The sequence below is a fragment of the Pelodiscus sinensis genome, chromosome 1 (assembly GCF_052426305.1).
Source record: "Pelodiscus sinensis isolate ZL-2025 chromosome 1, ASM5242630v1, whole genome shotgun sequence".
NCBI lineage: Eukaryota > Metazoa > Chordata > Testudines > Trionychidae > Pelodiscus > Pelodiscus sinensis.
In genome coordinates this window covers 169,709,207-169,725,982 of record NC_143052.1, presented here as the reverse complement: position 1 = coordinate 169,725,982, position 16,776 = coordinate 169,709,207, and the positions used below count along the sequence as shown (strand labels likewise).

The 16,776-nt window shown below is 42.4% G+C and overlaps 1 protein-coding gene across 6 annotated transcripts in view; it reads left to right on the top strand.

The window, feature by feature from the left end:
- CADM2 (cell adhesion molecule 2) overlaps positions 1-16,776 on the top strand; it is a 1,018,160-nt gene that overhangs the window by 813,685 nt on the left and 187,699 nt on the right. For all 6 annotated transcript variants that reach the window (XM_075909639.2, XM_075909649.2, XM_075909633.2 and 3 more), the window contains 3 exons: positions 4,396-4,548; positions 8,836-8,973; positions 15,981-16,151. In XM_075909639.2, coding sequence (XP_075765754.1) covers positions 4,396-4,548; positions 8,836-8,973; positions 15,981-16,151 — 462 coding nt within the window. The remainder of the gene's footprint in view (positions 1-4,395; positions 4,549-8,835; positions 8,974-15,980; positions 16,152-16,776) is intronic.

Sequence of the window (16,776 nt, the reverse complement as noted above, 5' to 3'; positions counted from 1 at the left end):
AATTATGGAGTTCACTACAGTGTTGGGTGCCTGTGATGGGACAGAGGCGCCCCGCACTCCGATCCCCGTGGAAGCTGCCTTCGCGGCGACCCAGGGGTCGGAGCGAGAAGCCCCAGCGCCAGCCGCACTACGAGCGGCGGCGTGCGGACAGGAGCCGGAGGCGCCGGGGACAAACCAGGCAGCCCCAGTGCGGAGCGAGCGGCGATGTGCCAGGTGCTCCCAGGCTGCGGCGGTGGCAACACACCTGCACCTGCCGAGACTTCGCCTGACGTCACACGCGGGGTGGCACCAGATGGCAGGTGCGCCGCCCCACCAGAAGTAGACCCGCGTACCGGGGTCGAAGCCTTCCCCCCCGGCCACAAGCGGCACGGGGATTTAAAAAGCCGGACACGGCTGCCTGAGGAGGAAGGACCCAAACTGCGGAGGTAAGCCCCCGCATTGGTGAGACAGCGGGGCAGGGAGAGAGAGCAGCCCAGGGCAGGCGAAGGGAGCCTGAGGGCTGGCGCGTTACGGCAGATGCCCCGCCAGCCGGACCGGATGCCGTAAGCATTCTGAGTCCTTAGGGCCCTGGGCTGGGGTCCGTGAGAGGGGGCAGGCCCGGACCCCCCTCTCCCTGCTACGGGAAGCCCAGAGACCCCTGGTGTTAAAGGGGCCCCCTGGGCCAAGAGGATAGTTGACTGGGGACGCCAGACGGCAGACCACTGGGTGAGGGAAGCACGAGACTCAGGCGGAGAGCACGGGGTGCCGGGGGCGCCCCGATAGACTCCTTTACACGTGGTGGAGAATGTGGGCATCGTAAGACCCCTGAACGAAGGGGGGGGGGAAGAGGGGGAAGCATTGTAGTGGCGGTGGTTTTGCCTTACCCCCCTAAGGCCAAAGGCACCAAGATGGACCCAGGAAAATGGTGAGGGACCCCGTACGCCCCCTTCCTAGGAAAATGTGGGAGACGGTGAGGGAGGAGACCCAGAAAATGCTCCAATGGGGAGTGATTGAGGAGTCGCAGAGCGCATTTCGGAGCCCTATCGTATTGGTCCCAAAACCCGATGGCTCGACGTGCTTTTGCATCGACTTCCGAAAAGTCAACAGTATATCACGCTTCGACGAACTATTGGACTGACTCGGGCAAGCGCGCTACCTGTCGACCATCGACCTAAGCAAAGCAATCCCCCTCACCGCCACCTCGAGAGAGAAAACAGCCTTCTCGATGCCTTTCGGATTATACCAATTCGTTAGAATGCCGTTTGGCTTGCATGGGGCAGTAGCCACGTTTCAACGCCTAATGGATAACGTTCTGAAGGACCATCACCAGTACGCGGCCGCGTACATTGACGACATTATAGTGTACAGCGAGTCGTGGGAAGAACATCTGAGACGACTCCGGGCCATCCTGAGAACCCTGCAGGAGGCAGGGCTATCGGCCAACCCCCACAAGTGCCACTTCGGAGAGTGAGAAGTGACGTATCTAGGCTACACGGTAGGAAGGGGCCGTGTAAAACCCCTAGTCAATAAGATGAGGGCCTTACAGGAATACCCCCCTCCCAAAACAAAGAGGCAGGAGCGGCAATTTTTAGGCCTAGCCAGTTATTACCGGCGCTTTGTACCACACTTCGCATCCCTGGCCGCCCCTCTAACAGACTTGACCGGAAAAGCGTGCCCCAACAAGGTGCCATGGATGGAGGCCTATGACCAAGCCTTCCGAACACTTAAGAGTAAGCTGACCGAAGCACCGATACTAACCTAACCGGACTTTCACAGACCCTTTATAGTGCAGACTGACGCTTCCAAGATTGGGTTGGAGGCCATCCTGTCCCAAAGGCACGCAGAGGCAGAACATCCCGTGATCTACATAAGTCGCAAATTGTATCCACGGGAACGTAAGTACTCGACCATAGAAAAGGAAGCGCTGGCCGTAAAATGGGCAATAGAGATGATGCGATATTACCTATGGGGCAGCCGGTTCACAGTCGTGACCGACCGCGCCCCATTACGGTGGCTGCACAATATGAAAGACACAAATCCCCGAATTATGCAATGGTATCTTTCGTAACAGACGTACGCCTTCAACGTAGCCCACCAAGCCGGGGCCACGCATGGAAACACGGACTTCTTCTCCCGAAGCGACGGCCAAGAAGGAGTCATGGATCACGGGGTAAAGGGACATTTAAGGGGGGAAGTGTGTGACGGGGCAGAGGCGCCCCGCACTCCGATCCCCCTGGAAGCTGCCTTCGCGGCGACCCAGGGGTCAGAGCGAGAAGCCCTGGTGCCAGTTGCACTACGAGCGGCGGCGTGCGGGTAGGAGCCGGAGGCGCCGGGGACAAACCAGGCGGCCCCAATGCGGGGCGAGCGGTGATGTGCCGGGTGATCCCAGGCCATGGCGGCGGCAACATACCTGCACCCGCCGAGACCATGCCTGATGTCATGCGGGGGGCGGCACCAGATGGTGGGTGCGCCGCCCCGCCGAAAGTAGACTCATGTACCGGGGGCGGAGGCCCCCTCCGGCCACAAGCAGCGTGGGGATTTAAAAAGCTGGACATGGCTGCCCGAGGAGGAAGGACCCAAACTGCAGAGGTAAGCCCCCGCATTGGCGAGACAGCGGGGCAGGGAGAGGAAGCAGCCCAGGGCAGGCGAAGGGAGCCTGAGGGCTGGCGCGTTACAGCAGACGCCCCGCCAGCCGGACCGGACGCCATAAGCGTTCTGAGTCTGTAGGGCCCTGGGCTGGGGTCCATTAGAGGGGGGGGGCCCGGACCCCCCCCCTCTCCCTGCTACAGGAAGCCCGGAGACCCCTGGTGTTAAAGGGGCCCCCTGGGCCAAGAGGATAGTTGACTGGGGACGCCAGACGGCAGACCACTGGGTGAGGGAAGCACGAGACTCAGGCGGAGAGCACGGGGTGCTAGGGGCGCCCCGATAGACTCCTTTACAGTGCCACATAAGTACCAGTCACTTAGGGAGATATGGAAACAACTGGATAAAGAATTAGATATTGACCAAAGATTAAATGAAAATTTTTAAGGTCTAAATGAATGAATGAAGTTTATATGGGAAATCTGTAGTGAAATCAGGAGGGGATGAGAAAGCAACAAACCAGTGTCTAATATCACGTGTTTGTTGGCATCCATGTCTACCCCTCATCTCTATGTTTGTGTTCGTAGACTGCAAATGTTTCAAGAAAGGGATCTATTTATTTTATGCCTATAAATCTTGTGTGAGGCACTATCAATAGTAAATGTGGTGGAACACATTCTGCTTTGTGTGGACATGCATAGCTCCCACTGCGGTCAATGCTCAAAGTCAAAGGGACTTTCATGTGCCTATGTGAGTTGAATTTGGCCCTCTTGAAACACATTTCAGGTTCGGAGGCAGTACTGATTATTTTGGTTGTGTAGTACTGAATTTTGAGGGATTCATCATGTTCTGTAGAATTCTAGGACTCTAGCTGGTTCTAGTTAGTAGTTGTGTTATCCTCATGATATAGAGAATAGCTTTAACATTAGGAAGATAACTTTGAGGAGCTAGTTCCTAGATTGTAAGGAATGTCAAATTAGCATTGTCAAACTCTCTGGGAGTTATTCTGAAGTTATTTCATTTCAGCGCTTCCAATATCTGACTCCAAACATTTTCAGGATTTAGTGACTATAAAGAAATAAGATTACAGGTGCCAGATGCCAGCTCCTATATCTAACAAGTCCAGGTGCCTTTACCTCCCAGTGTGTATTATGAATGTTTTTTCCATGATAGTATGCATTTCTAATCTTTCTTTTTCTTTGATATAAATGCTGTATCACGTTGATTCACTACAAGACGACACATGGCGGTTATACTATTATGCGCAAAAAATGGATTTATGTGATTGGGTGTTAGAAGACCAGTTAATGGGATATGGTTGCCAGCCAGTAATGATTGCTAAAAAGCGTAGCTGAAATACAGTGCTGTATCCTCTACTTACTGTATAACTAGGCTGTGTAAATTAAGGTAGTTGCCATCTAGGATTATCTTTCTGTCTTGGAAAATGTTCTGAAAGGAAATCTTTTCTAAAAATACATTAACTGGTCAAATAAATGAAATGCTCATATTTTGAAACAAATGTTCTCTGTATATTTATTTGATATACATATGAATTAGTTACCTTATACAGCTTTTGAGACTTGTTTTATACAGTGTAATACATATTGGTCACGTTTTGATTTTCATCTGAGTTTGAGACTACCCAAAAACTGTTGAAATATTTGAATTCCCTGAAAGGAAAAAAATGTAATCTATATTTAACCTGCTCTATGTCTCCTTACGATAGATTTGTAATTAAAAATGTTCATGAGACTTTTACATTTAAACCTGTTGAATAATGTACTGTACTGCGTTAATGTAATATTTTATATCTTTAACACATGTGTTTTCCAGCCCTGAGGGACAACAGGATTGAGCTGGTTCGAGCTTCCTGGCATGAACTGAGCATCAGTGTCAGTGATGTGTCTCTGTCAGATGAAGGGCAATACACCTGTTCTTTATTTACTATGCCTGTCAAAACTTCCAAGGCTTTCCTTACTGTTCTGGGTAAGTATAGCTGGCTAAGAATATCAAAGTGAAATGAGTTAAGAGATGATTTTTTAGGCTTCTTAAGCCTCAGTAAATATTTCTAGTGTCAACTTTCAGAAAACTTAGGAGAAGTATGTAAAACACCCACTCTTGCTTTCACTGAAGATTGCTTGATGAAACCATGCCTAGGAATAGCAAGCTCCTTAACGTGTGTGATGTGGCAGGATCATGAATTACAGTGCACATGAATGCTTCGTAAAATGGACATAACCTCTATAACCCACGTACCAAAAGGGTTAACAGGGTGCATGTGTTCATCTTCTAACAATGTACTGTATAGGGCAAAGGAGACAAAATCAGAGAGTATGAAATCAAAAAGGAAAGGGCTTTAAGGGACTCATAGTTTTGTCTTAGCTATGCATTTTCCTGGCTCGTTCTATTTTCTTTTTTTCCCTACAAAGTTCATATTTTCACTGGGCTTGCTTCTTTGATGTTTCATCCTCTAAATGTTCTGCTGTTTTCCCCAAAGGCCAGTCGGTCACTCTTTCTCACTCACACACACACACTCAATCTAGATGCCTGGATCTGGCCCATGAGGCTCAGGGACCCTTCCAGCACTGGGGAGCCCACACTGGTGCTCCTGCCCTTCCCCTCCTGCTCCACTGCAGAGCTGAAGCACACAAAACCTACTAGGCTGGGCCCCCTAGACTCTGGGGGAATATGAGGAGTAACCTTCTCCTTCTCAGTCAGGGGCCATGTCAGTGAGGGGTTTGATTTGTTTTGTTTTGTTTTATGCTTCTCACTTATGCGCAGTCCCCAAATGATTTTTCTGAGAGTCAGCAGCCCCTAACCGAAAGAGGTTCCCCGCCCCTGAAGTAGATTCGTATAGATGCCCAAGCTTTATGTGATTCTGTCAATGTCAGTAGCCTAATCAGCTAAAATTTGTGGTGTTCACTGTAACACATTTGCATGCCTAAAATCTTTACGCTTTTAAAGATTGATTTTTTTTATTTTATTTTGTTTTGCTTTTTATATATAGAAAAGCAGACAGTTGAATTTAATAGGACTAATACAAGATGTTCCCTTTGCTGGCAATATTAAAGTTAAACCACTCAAGGAATTGATTTTGTGCATAGGATATGAAGTACAGTATACCTCTGTGAATCCCACTGAGTCTGTTTTGCAAAAATCTTCTCAAGTTTGCTATCAAGGACAAAAATATCCACTCAAAGCAGAATATTTGGGGATAACAACTGCCTAAGGGTTAATTTTTTTCTGTTGAGTCATCTCAAGATCCAAAGAATAGGTGATTAGTCAAATTTAAACTATTAAATGACAGTGAGACACAGAAAAAGGGTATTTCAAAGTTAAAAAAAATAAACCCAAGACATCTAACCAGTAGCTTCTAATCAAGGTAGCTTGCTCTTTTAAGGTCTATTTAGTTCTATTTTTTGTTTGGTTGTGAGGGATTTTTTATTATTATTATTTTTACATGATTGCTTTCCAACATCATCTGTTTTCTTTCTAACAAAAAGACAGCAGAAAGGTTTCAGAAGCATCTGTCTTACTATAATTTCATGTAATTGTCTATTAGAAACTCATATTTAAAATTCTAAATATGACCCTACATAAGAGTAATTTTTTATTTGAAATTGAGTCCATGCATTTTTAACAGAGAAATATTTCTGCATATAAATAATCTTTCTAGTTACTGGTCTGATTTGGATTAGAAGATTTTAATGTAGATGGATTATTAAAGATGCCATTTCATGCCCTAAAAAGTGGGAGTTGTTTTATTACAGAAACTATATTTGATTGGTGCTGTTGCTTTTGTCTGGACTACTGTTTAATTAGGTACTGGGTTTATCAGTTTCTTTTGGCAAAGGAAAGATATGAACAAATCACATTGCTAAATGCAGACCACAAAATGGAATTTCAGTGACTTATCCTTTTTTCCTGGAATAAAAATCCATGAATTAATTGAAACTTTTGAAATGTAAAGGGTAAACCTAATCATAAAATGAGAGCTTTTAGAAACTGTGGTATGACACATCTTCTCAAAATAAGACCTTTCTATGTGTTACTAAGCCAGTCATTGACAATAACTAAATATTCTCAATTTCATTTACAGCTCTATATTTTAGGTCTCCCTCCAATCCTCAAAACATAATCTTTCTCATCCCTAATATTCTGTGTATGATGATTAATTGGCATAGACCCTGATCCAAAGCTCACTGAGTCAATGGAAGGATTTCTATGAATTCTGTGTGCTTTGGACTGGGCACATTATTTTACTACAGGCAGTCCCCGAGTTACGCGGATCCGACTTATGTCGGATCCGCAGTTACGAACGGGGATTTCTCGCCCCGGAGAACTAGAGCAGCGGGACGCCTGGTCCCGCCGCCCGCCTTCTCCGGGGCGAGAAAAGCTGCTCCCCGTCTCCCTGGTCTGCTGGTGGAGCCAGCAGACCAGAGAGACGGAAGCAAAGCGGCGGAGCACCGGGGGCCGGACCCGCAGCCGCTTCCAGATCAGCTGGAAGCGGCGCGGGTCTGGCCGGGTGCTCCGCCGCTTTGTTCAGCGTCTGCCTGGTCTGCAGACCAGGCAGACGCTGAACAAAGCAGCGGAGCACCCGGGGCCGGACCCGCGGCCGCTTCCAGATCAGCTGGAAGCGGCGCGGGTCCGGCCGGGTGCTCCGCTGCTCTGTTCAGCGTCTCCCTGGTCAGCAGACCAGGGAGACGTGGAGCAAAGAGGGGGGCCTGTGGTAGAGCAGGTGGGGCACTGCCGGTTGACGCTACTGGACCAACCCGGCAGCACCCCAGCTGCTCTGCCCCAGGCGTCCTGATTCAGCTGCTGATCAGTTTCAGCAGTGGCTGAATCAGGATGCCTGGGGCAGAGCAGCTGGGGTGCTGCTGGGTTGGTCCAGTACCTCCGAGGAGCGGCCGCGCTACTGGACCAAGCCAGCAGCACCCGAGCTGCTCTGCCCCAGGCGTCCCAAAGTCAGCCGCTGCTGAAATTGACCAGCGGCTGACTACAGGAAGCCCGAGGCAGAGTTGCTCTGCCCTGGGCTTCCTGGAATCAGCTGCTGATCAGTTTCAGCAGCAGCTGACTTGGGGATGCCTGGTGTTCTTACCTTGAATCTGTATGTAAGTGGAACTGGTGTCCAGATTCAGCGGCTGTTGAAACTGATCAGTTTCAGCAGTGGCTGATGCCAGTTCCAACTTACATACAGATTCAACTTAAGAACAAACCTATAGTCCCTATCTTGTACGTAACCCGGGGACTGCCTGTATATATTTTAGAAATGTGCATCTGATCTGTGAGTCTGTTTGTTCAAGAACTCTGCCTAAACGTTAAGAGCTAGGACCACCAAATTGGCAGTAGCTTCCTCCTGTCATAACTTAAAGCAAGGCCAGTATAATGGGATGTTTGTGAAATGTGTTTGTTTCTCATAAAATGGAAAAGGAGAGGTCTGGTAAGAGGGACAGTTATTGTGCAGGACAACCAGCAAGGGGACTGGGACAACTATAACCCCATTGGGGCAGCAGGGACTAGGAGTGGAGAAAGGATCAACTATCAACTATATATTTCAGAGAGTTTGTCTTTTTGTGTCTGTCTCCCCCAGCTTGGGGATATGCACCCCTTCCCCCAGCTGCAGCGGACATGGACGGATGCTTTTCATCTGGCCCCCTGCTGCAATGAGAGATAGCTGGGGCTGTTTCCTTTACCCTGGGCAGCCTACATACTTAACCCCTCATCCCTAGCCCCACCCTGAAAAATGATTTAAATGAAGAAAAACAAAACTTATTTTGTAGGGGTAGGAGTCCTGGAATTCATGCTGGAACTGTCTGTTGAAATACATCTGAATCAATTTGTTGTCTCATTTTAACAAGAGTAGTTAATATTTTTCACACCTCCCACTCAAAATAATCTGCTTTAAAATGCAGCTATCCTTTATATGTCTAGCAATAGGAAATCAACTTAAATTTGAACATAACGTGTGAGACAAGCTAGCTTGGTTTAAAATGAACATTAAAACCTGTTCATTTTCGTAAATTAAAATTTAGCATGATTCTGAGTCACTGGTCAATTTAAAATAGGAAATAGAATTCAGTGACACTTGTTGATAGGCCTGTCAATCATAAAGTGAATAAACCTATCTGTTAATTACTTTACCTATAATGCTAAGATTGTTTTGAAAATTGACCTATAATAGGTTAACCTTATCAACTGATAACTCTGATCAAAAAGTTTATAGTAGCTGATTGGCAACATGCTGTATCTTTTATTTGCTTGATTATTTTCTAGGTGTTCCTGAGAAGCCACAAATTAGTGGATTCATTTCACCTGTTATGGAGGGAGAGAGGATGCAGCTAACCTGCAAGACCTCTGGTAGCAAACCAGCAGCTGATATGAGATGGTTCAAGAATGATAAAGAGATTAAAGGTATTGAAAAGCAATTGCATGTAATTGTGTGTCAACATCAAAACTAAAGTATTTAATGGGCTAGACTAGGATTGCTTGCTTGTATTATTTCCATTTTATAAAAGAATGGTCATTATCTAAATGTGCAAGAATCAATTATACTCTGAAAATGTGAAAGAATTGATCAACATTTATCGTGATACCTATATGATTGTTTTTATATGTTACAAACTATAACTTTTAATTATAATAGTGATCTTAAGATCATAATATTACCTTAATTGAGATGATCATAAAATGCTTTACAACAGTCTTTTGCAGCAGGAAAATGTCTTTCTCAGTACCCCTGCTATTTTGCCATTTGTTCCACTTTTTTCTGTTCCCAGAAAACTGGTATTGATTTTTAATACTGTTCATCCAGTATGCTAAAAGATCAGGTCCATGAGTTGTCAGAATTGTGACTGTTTCTTTATAGCTTTTGTTTTAAAACCATTCCTTTAGTATCCATGTATCTCTTCCACTTGTGTAGTAGTATAGTTTGTGTTAGGGAATCAAAAAGCTTCTTTGAGTAAAGTTATGGTGGTAGTAAGAGAAACAGTTCATCTTTCTTCCGTATCCACCAACACAGAGCAATACATAATAAAACAAATACTAATATACAAAAATAATAGCATGGTTGGTATTCACAGAAATGCTTCTTTTAAATGTACCGGTCTTGAGATGTTTCCAATTTAAAATCAGAAAAGTGGATTGGAAAGGAGCAAGGACTTTGGGCTCAAATAGACTAAAATAAATTGGAGTTGCTGTGGTCAAGTGAGTTGTGAAACAGGAAAACAAAGTGGAGTCTTTCATCCTGCTGGAAGGTAGAGGAAAATACCAAAAGAAAAGTAGTACCTTGTGCAATACAGAGGATATAATTTACATGCTGTACTATGCCAGCAAAGCTGTTATTCAAAAGAGATGTCAAAGTGAATGTATGCAAGAAGTTCTATCAAAAGATGGAAAATAAACTTAGGTAGTGACAGTATCCTAAATGAACTACTGGTATAAGCAGATATATCAGCAAGAGCAACTCAAGGCACCAGGTTTAAAAAAAAGTTACATCTATCAGGCTTCCACAATAATTATGCCGTTCCTGTTGAAATGTAATAGCAAAGCAGACAATTTAGGGATTTCAGTCTTAACATACAACTTTCTGAGAAGTTACTAAGAGATGGACATAGGAAAGAAAACTCGGTAGAATGGATGAAGTAAAGGTTTAAAGAGAAGAGAAATAGGAGGTGAAGAAGATACAAATGAGGGAAAAGCCTTTAGTTTTCTAGGTCTTCTGAAGAGCACAGTGCCATTGTCATGAAGGTTACAAATAAAATAACCTAACTAGCTTGCAATGGCATCAGCAGAAGGAACATTAACTTTTGTGCACTGGAAAAGGTGAAATGATAAATCTGAGAAAATAGATATGAAATGGTATGCTAATGTATCTGACATTAAAGGTTAGAAGTTCTGCTGTCTAGCACCAGTAAATTCAATTGTGTTACAGTATATTATACATGGTGGAAAAGAATGTGAAAAGTGAATACATTCAGTTCAGAGTAGGAATGGGGGTGGGGAGGAGGAGGAGGGAAAAGCCAGGCTAAAATTTTGCTTGCATTTCTCTTAGCAGAAAGAAGGAATCATCATCTAGTAAGAGAGAACTGTTTTAACAGGCTCAATGTCAAGAATGGTGTTATGCTTATAGGAAGCACATGGGATCTTTTTCAGGGGGATAAGACAACATGCTGCATTTATTGACAATATAACAAAGTAGTGTGTGCATGCACGCGCACACACACACACTGATGGAATAGTTACTAGTCTATTGCTTGGCCCAACCTATTGGCCAGATAGGTCAGGTGCAAGGTAGAAGCTGGATTCATGTCATTCTAGACTGATGCCCCTCCTGGTCTTGATCTTAGCAGGACAGAACCCGAAGAACCATACAAGACACCACATCCTTTATAGGACTTTCCTTCCATGGAAGTCTGTGCATTTTGCCTCATCAGGCCTTAGTCAGTCATTCAGCATCAAAATCAATCTTCCTACGATGTGCTTATTGGGAAGAAGTTGTTCTCACAGACATCTGATACCAGTACGTTGACGACCGCTCGGGGGCGTTGTCCTTCCATCAAAAATTGTGATTGGTTCCGTATCAAGGGGTTCATGCCTCTAGCTTCAGGGTTTGTCAGTCTGCCCTGGTAGTCTGCGTCTTCCGTGTGCTTTGATTATTATTTGGTGCTTCTGAGTCTCCAGCCCTTCCTCTGACCATCTGAGCATGCAGTGGCCTTCACACTTATCTCTCCTAAAAAATTCTCTCTCATTCACATAAACAGTATATTTAAAGAATTGCATCATGGAACAAAGGGATACTTCTAAAACACTTTAACAAAGTTACAATGTCTTTCAACATTAAACTTCTTTTAACTACTACAAGGCCTTATCTAACACTAATATCACTATGTATTACAATATTCCATCCCTTTACTTTAACATGCTAACATCTAATAAAGCCTGTCTGCAGCCTACCTCTTATATTTAAGTTTAATCCAAACCTTTGCTATAACATACATTTATTACAACTGATTTATTAGTTACAAAATTCCAATTCCAGTGCTACAATGGGAGAAGCTGAGTGTGAATCGTGACATTCCATATTTTAACATTCGGCATCTGATACATGCATCCATATTAGCACAGGGATGTGAGGTATGCCTTTCTGATCCTTTTTTATTCCTACGTGTACAAGTAATATTGCTGACTGTGGCATCCCTAAATTGAGCTTATTTAGAGCTACAAATATATAAAAAAGAAAATACACAATACTTTATTTCTAGTGTAATTTATTACACACTGTTTTGAAAATATAACCTTAAATGTAGTTTGTTTTTTGAGAAATATCTTCAGATGATTTTCCTTTTTTTTTCTTGTGTGGAAAAAGTAAATTAATATTTTTGCAACTGAATGGCAATTTAAAATGAAGCTGTTAATTTTAATATGTGCAATAAGATCAGAAATGTGGTAATTTTTTTGTCTTGACAAAATTCCAGTGAAAGTAGAGTTTAATCTTTTCAGATTAATGCATGGATAAAGCAAAACTAGTTGAAAAATATCCAGAAGCTATTAATACCAATTTTATCCAGTTAAAATATAGAAAAAATATTTTCACTACATATATGGGAACATATAATTTTAAATAACCATGGAGTGATAAATAAACACGTTTCTATTATTTTCCTCCACAGAGACCAATAATACGGAGCTACGAAAAAAGTGTTAACCAGTCAGAGTGCATGTGCAAATGCATCCTGATTGGTTGCAGTGAGTTCCAGGAAAACTTTTTCCACGGAAGGCTTTTTTCTTGACTTTAAGCTTCAATTCTTGAATTAATGTGATTCTCAGAAAGAAAGAGAGAAAAAATCTGTCACTTGAAAAACATTTGGCTGTTACTGAATAACATATCAGTATTTTATATGATCCAGATATTCAGAGTTTATATAAAAGTACGTACAATGACTTTTCAGTGACGATTTAAAGTCAAGAATTTCAAAAAACAGGCACGTAAAATGCTCCTAAAGAAGTGCTCTCCATTTTTTCAAATGAGCTTGCTATCCAGAATCCGCCCGTTGAAGTGAATACATCTGATGCCTAGGAGCTATCCAACCTGCACTTAACTTGAAACTGCTGGGTGCTTAGCACTTTTAAAAATGAATCTGTTTATTCAAGTGCTTAAAGTTAAACTTAGAACACAAAATGTAGGTACTTTTAAAATCTAGGATAAAATATTTTCTTATTTTATGAATGTAATAACATTGGTTTAGCCACAGTCAATATTTTCCTCGGCTTTGTGTTCCATACATTTTGATAGTCACCTTAGGAAAAATTGAAATCATCTTAATGCTTAGCAACCAGCAGGAAGAAAAATGTAAGCGTGTAGAAGAAAATTATTTCTGAGGCAAAAATCAGAATTACTTAACTACCTGGATTCTTACATTATCTGAAGTGCATGAAAAGCCCATCTTTCTGATTCCATAGATATTTGTAATCTAAAAAGATGTAGCTTATTACATTTTATATCTGCTTTCTAAAATTGACTTTTCATGGAAATTTTATTTAGGTCATCTTCCTCTCCCTAATGGGATTTTACAATGATTTGTAGAACTGAAACCTCTTGCATTTTCCTTTCCTTTGATTAGGAAATAGAGGACACATGCAATCTCAGTAGTACATTTCCTTATAAAAATTCATTTTAAGGCCTTCATTAGCCCAAATCAATATGGCCAGGTTGCTGTTTTGCTGAAATAAACAAAAATCAATGAGCAATATAAATAGATGTGTACAAAATAAAATAAATTCAAAAAGTTTATAAGTGGCTCTCCCATTAACTTCTGTACATAATAACTTTTAAAGTTAAACACCTCATCTGTTGATTCTTATGTTTCGTCCTCATTTATGCATCCATCATATATACAAGGCCCCAGAGGTCTTGAAATGAGTTGTGTAGGGAGTGCTATGCACCCCCTGACTTGAAGTCATTTCCGTTATACACAGGGTTTAGAGATGACTTGAAGTCATTTCCGTTATACACAGGGTGTCTGTCGGCACCTCCACTATAAAAATTGTGCCAGTACCCCTGCCCATTACAGAGAGAAGCTAAGGGTTCACAACTATGTGAAGTCAATTGAAATTGCAAGTGCACAGCATCCTAGAGAATGTCTATACAACAGCTGGACATGAACATCTCAGCCATAGTAGAAAGACTTGTTCCAGCAGGGCTACAGATTGCACACTAAAAATGGCTAGGTGGGGTTGGTAGGCTTGAGATTGAATGTTCCAGCCCAAGCAATAGCATCTACACTGTTATTTTTTTAATGTACTAGTTTATACTCTGCTAATGTGACTCAGGCCCAAATGGGAGGCATGGTCCCAGGTACAGAAGAGATGAACACTCAGGGTACGTCTAGACTATGCTGTATTTTTGAAAGAGGATACGCAAGTTCCGTGGGGATTTGCATATCTTCCGATCTCTCTTTCAAAATCAGGTCTTTCGAAAGAGAAAGTAGTCCGGATGCATTTTTTTTTGGGGGGGGGGGAAACCCCTTTTTCGAAAAACCATGTAAACTTCATTTTTAAAGAAAGAGTGGTGTTTAGAAAAAGTGTTTTTTCCCCCAAATAAATGCATCCAGACTACTTTCACTTTCAAAAGACCCACTTTCGAAAGTGAGATTGGAAGAAGATATGCAAATTCTCATGGAATTTGCATATCCTGTTTCGAAAATACAACATAGTCTAAATGTACTCTCAGAGCCCAAACTGAAACTATGTGGGGTTACTAATATACTTGTATCACATATCTATAACAGACTAGATACCTAGACTTCAAAATTTTTACTGTAAGTAACTCTATAAAGTGCTTTAAAAATGTGTTTTTCTAGTGGACTTCAGTGGAAGTTTATTTCTAATTGGGATGTATATATATTCATGGTAATGAGGAGATGCAAGGTATTCTTGCCTTTCAGTTGATTTTGGTTTAGTTCATTGCAGATTTAATTGATTGTAGATGTCCAGCCATCAGTTCCAGTTCAAAAGCTAAACTGGCTTAAACAAAATTCTTGCTTATTCTCCCACCCTTTCCCTCCTATACTCCTTTCTTGATGTCTGAAGATCACTACCATCATCCATGTAACTCGGGCATATAAGATCAGCATCATCTTCAGTATGGATCTCTCTATATGTCCTCAGATTATGTCCATAGTCAAGCTGGAAGGGCATACCAAGTGGGGTCCTGCAGGGATCAATTCTGGGACCAATTCTGTTCAATAACCTCATCAATTATTTAGATAAAGGAGCAGTGAGTATACTTACAGAGTTAGTGACTTATACCAAGCTGGGAGGGATTGCAAGTGCTTTAAAGGGTACAATTAAAATTCAAAATGATCTGGGCAACCTGAATAAATGGTCTGAAATAAATAGGATTCCAATCAATAAGGACAAATGCAAAACTACTCCACTTGGGAAGGAACAATCAGTTGCACACACTGATGGGAAACAATTGCAAAAGATTTGATGATCATAGTAAATGAGAAGCCCAAAATGAGTCAACAATGTAACAGTTGAAGAAAAAAAGAAAAAGCTAATTCTGATATGTTTTAGCAAAAGAGTTGTAAGCAATACACAAGAAGAAATCATTATGCCACTGATTAGCTTCCCCTGGAGTACTGAGTCCACATTTAAGGAAAGATATGGACAAATTAGAGAATGTCCAGAGAAGAGCAACAAAAATGATTAAATATTTAGAAAACATGGACCATGAGGGAAGAGTGGAATAAATGGGTCTGTTTAGAGACAGTAGAAGAGAAGACATGATAACAGTTTTCAAGTACATAAAAGATTGTTAAAAGTAGAAGGAAGAAAAATTATTCTCCTTGACCTCTGATGATATGACACAAAGCAATGGGATTAAATTTCAGCAATGGCAGTTTAGGTTGGACATTAGGAAGAACTTCCTGTGAGGTTGGTTAAGCACTGGAATAAATTGCCTAGGGAGGCCGTGGAATCTCCATCACTGGAGATTTTTAGAAGCAGGACAGCCAAACATCTGTCAGGGGATGATCTGGATAATACTTAGTCCTGCTATGAGATCAGGGAGCTAGATGACCTCTCAAAGTCACTTCCAGTCCTGTGAGTCTGTGATCGATCTTACAATTTCATCCTGCATGGCCTCCTTGAAATACAACCGTTCCTATTAATCACAACAAGTAAAAATCTTGTGTGTAGGCTCTCATCAGTTGATTTTGAAATTGCTTTTCCTAAATGCGTATTTGGCAATGGCAGTATTGGTTCAGACAAATAATGGAATATCTGGCTATAAAATGTAGAGGTGTTTAAAGCAAATAGGTGAACCATTTTTAAAAATCAGTTTGCTATACACTAGAGCCTCCTAATTTGCCTTGTGCTCCTTGAACATCATTAAGATAAAATTGTTTCTCTTGCAGATGTAAAATATTTAAAAGAAGAGGATGAAAATCGCAGAACATTCACTGTTAGCAGCACGCTGGATTTCCGAGTGGATCGGAGTGATGATGGTGCCGTTTTAAGTTGCAGAGTAGACCATGAGTCCCTAAATTCTACACCTCAGATAGCAATGCAGGTTCTAGAAATACACTGTAAGTAATACATAATCTACTATATATCTGAAAAAGTTTGTGCATCTGTCTGGTCTTCCTATCTGTGTTTCTGTCTGTGAGTCTATTTGTTCAAGAACTCATCCTAAACATTAAGAACCAGGGCCACCAAATTTGGTATGTAGCTTCCTCTTATCATAACCTAAGTAAGCAAAGGGTTTGGTTGTGCCTATCAATGGGATGTGCATGGAATGTGATTTGTTCCTTATTAAACAGAAAGGTAGGGGTGTGAGAGCAGAGACAGTTACATTCCTGAGGTACCACAGGAGGGTAACAAACACCCCAACCCCTGAGGAAGCAGCCAGGCAGTGTGACCTTCTGCTCACAAACAGAGAGGAACTAATAGGGGAAGTAGAGGTGGGTGACAACCTGGGAAGCAGTGATCATGAGATGGTAGATTTCAGGATCCTGACCAAAGGAAGAAAAGAGAGTAGTAAAATACACAACTTGTACTTCAAAAAAGCAGATTTTGACTTCCTCTGGGTATGTCTACACTACCACCCTAGTTCGAACTAGGGTGGTAGTGTAGACATACCCTCAGAGATCTGATGGGCAGAATCCCCTGGGATGCTAACATGAAGGGGAAAGGAGTCCAGGACAGCTGGCA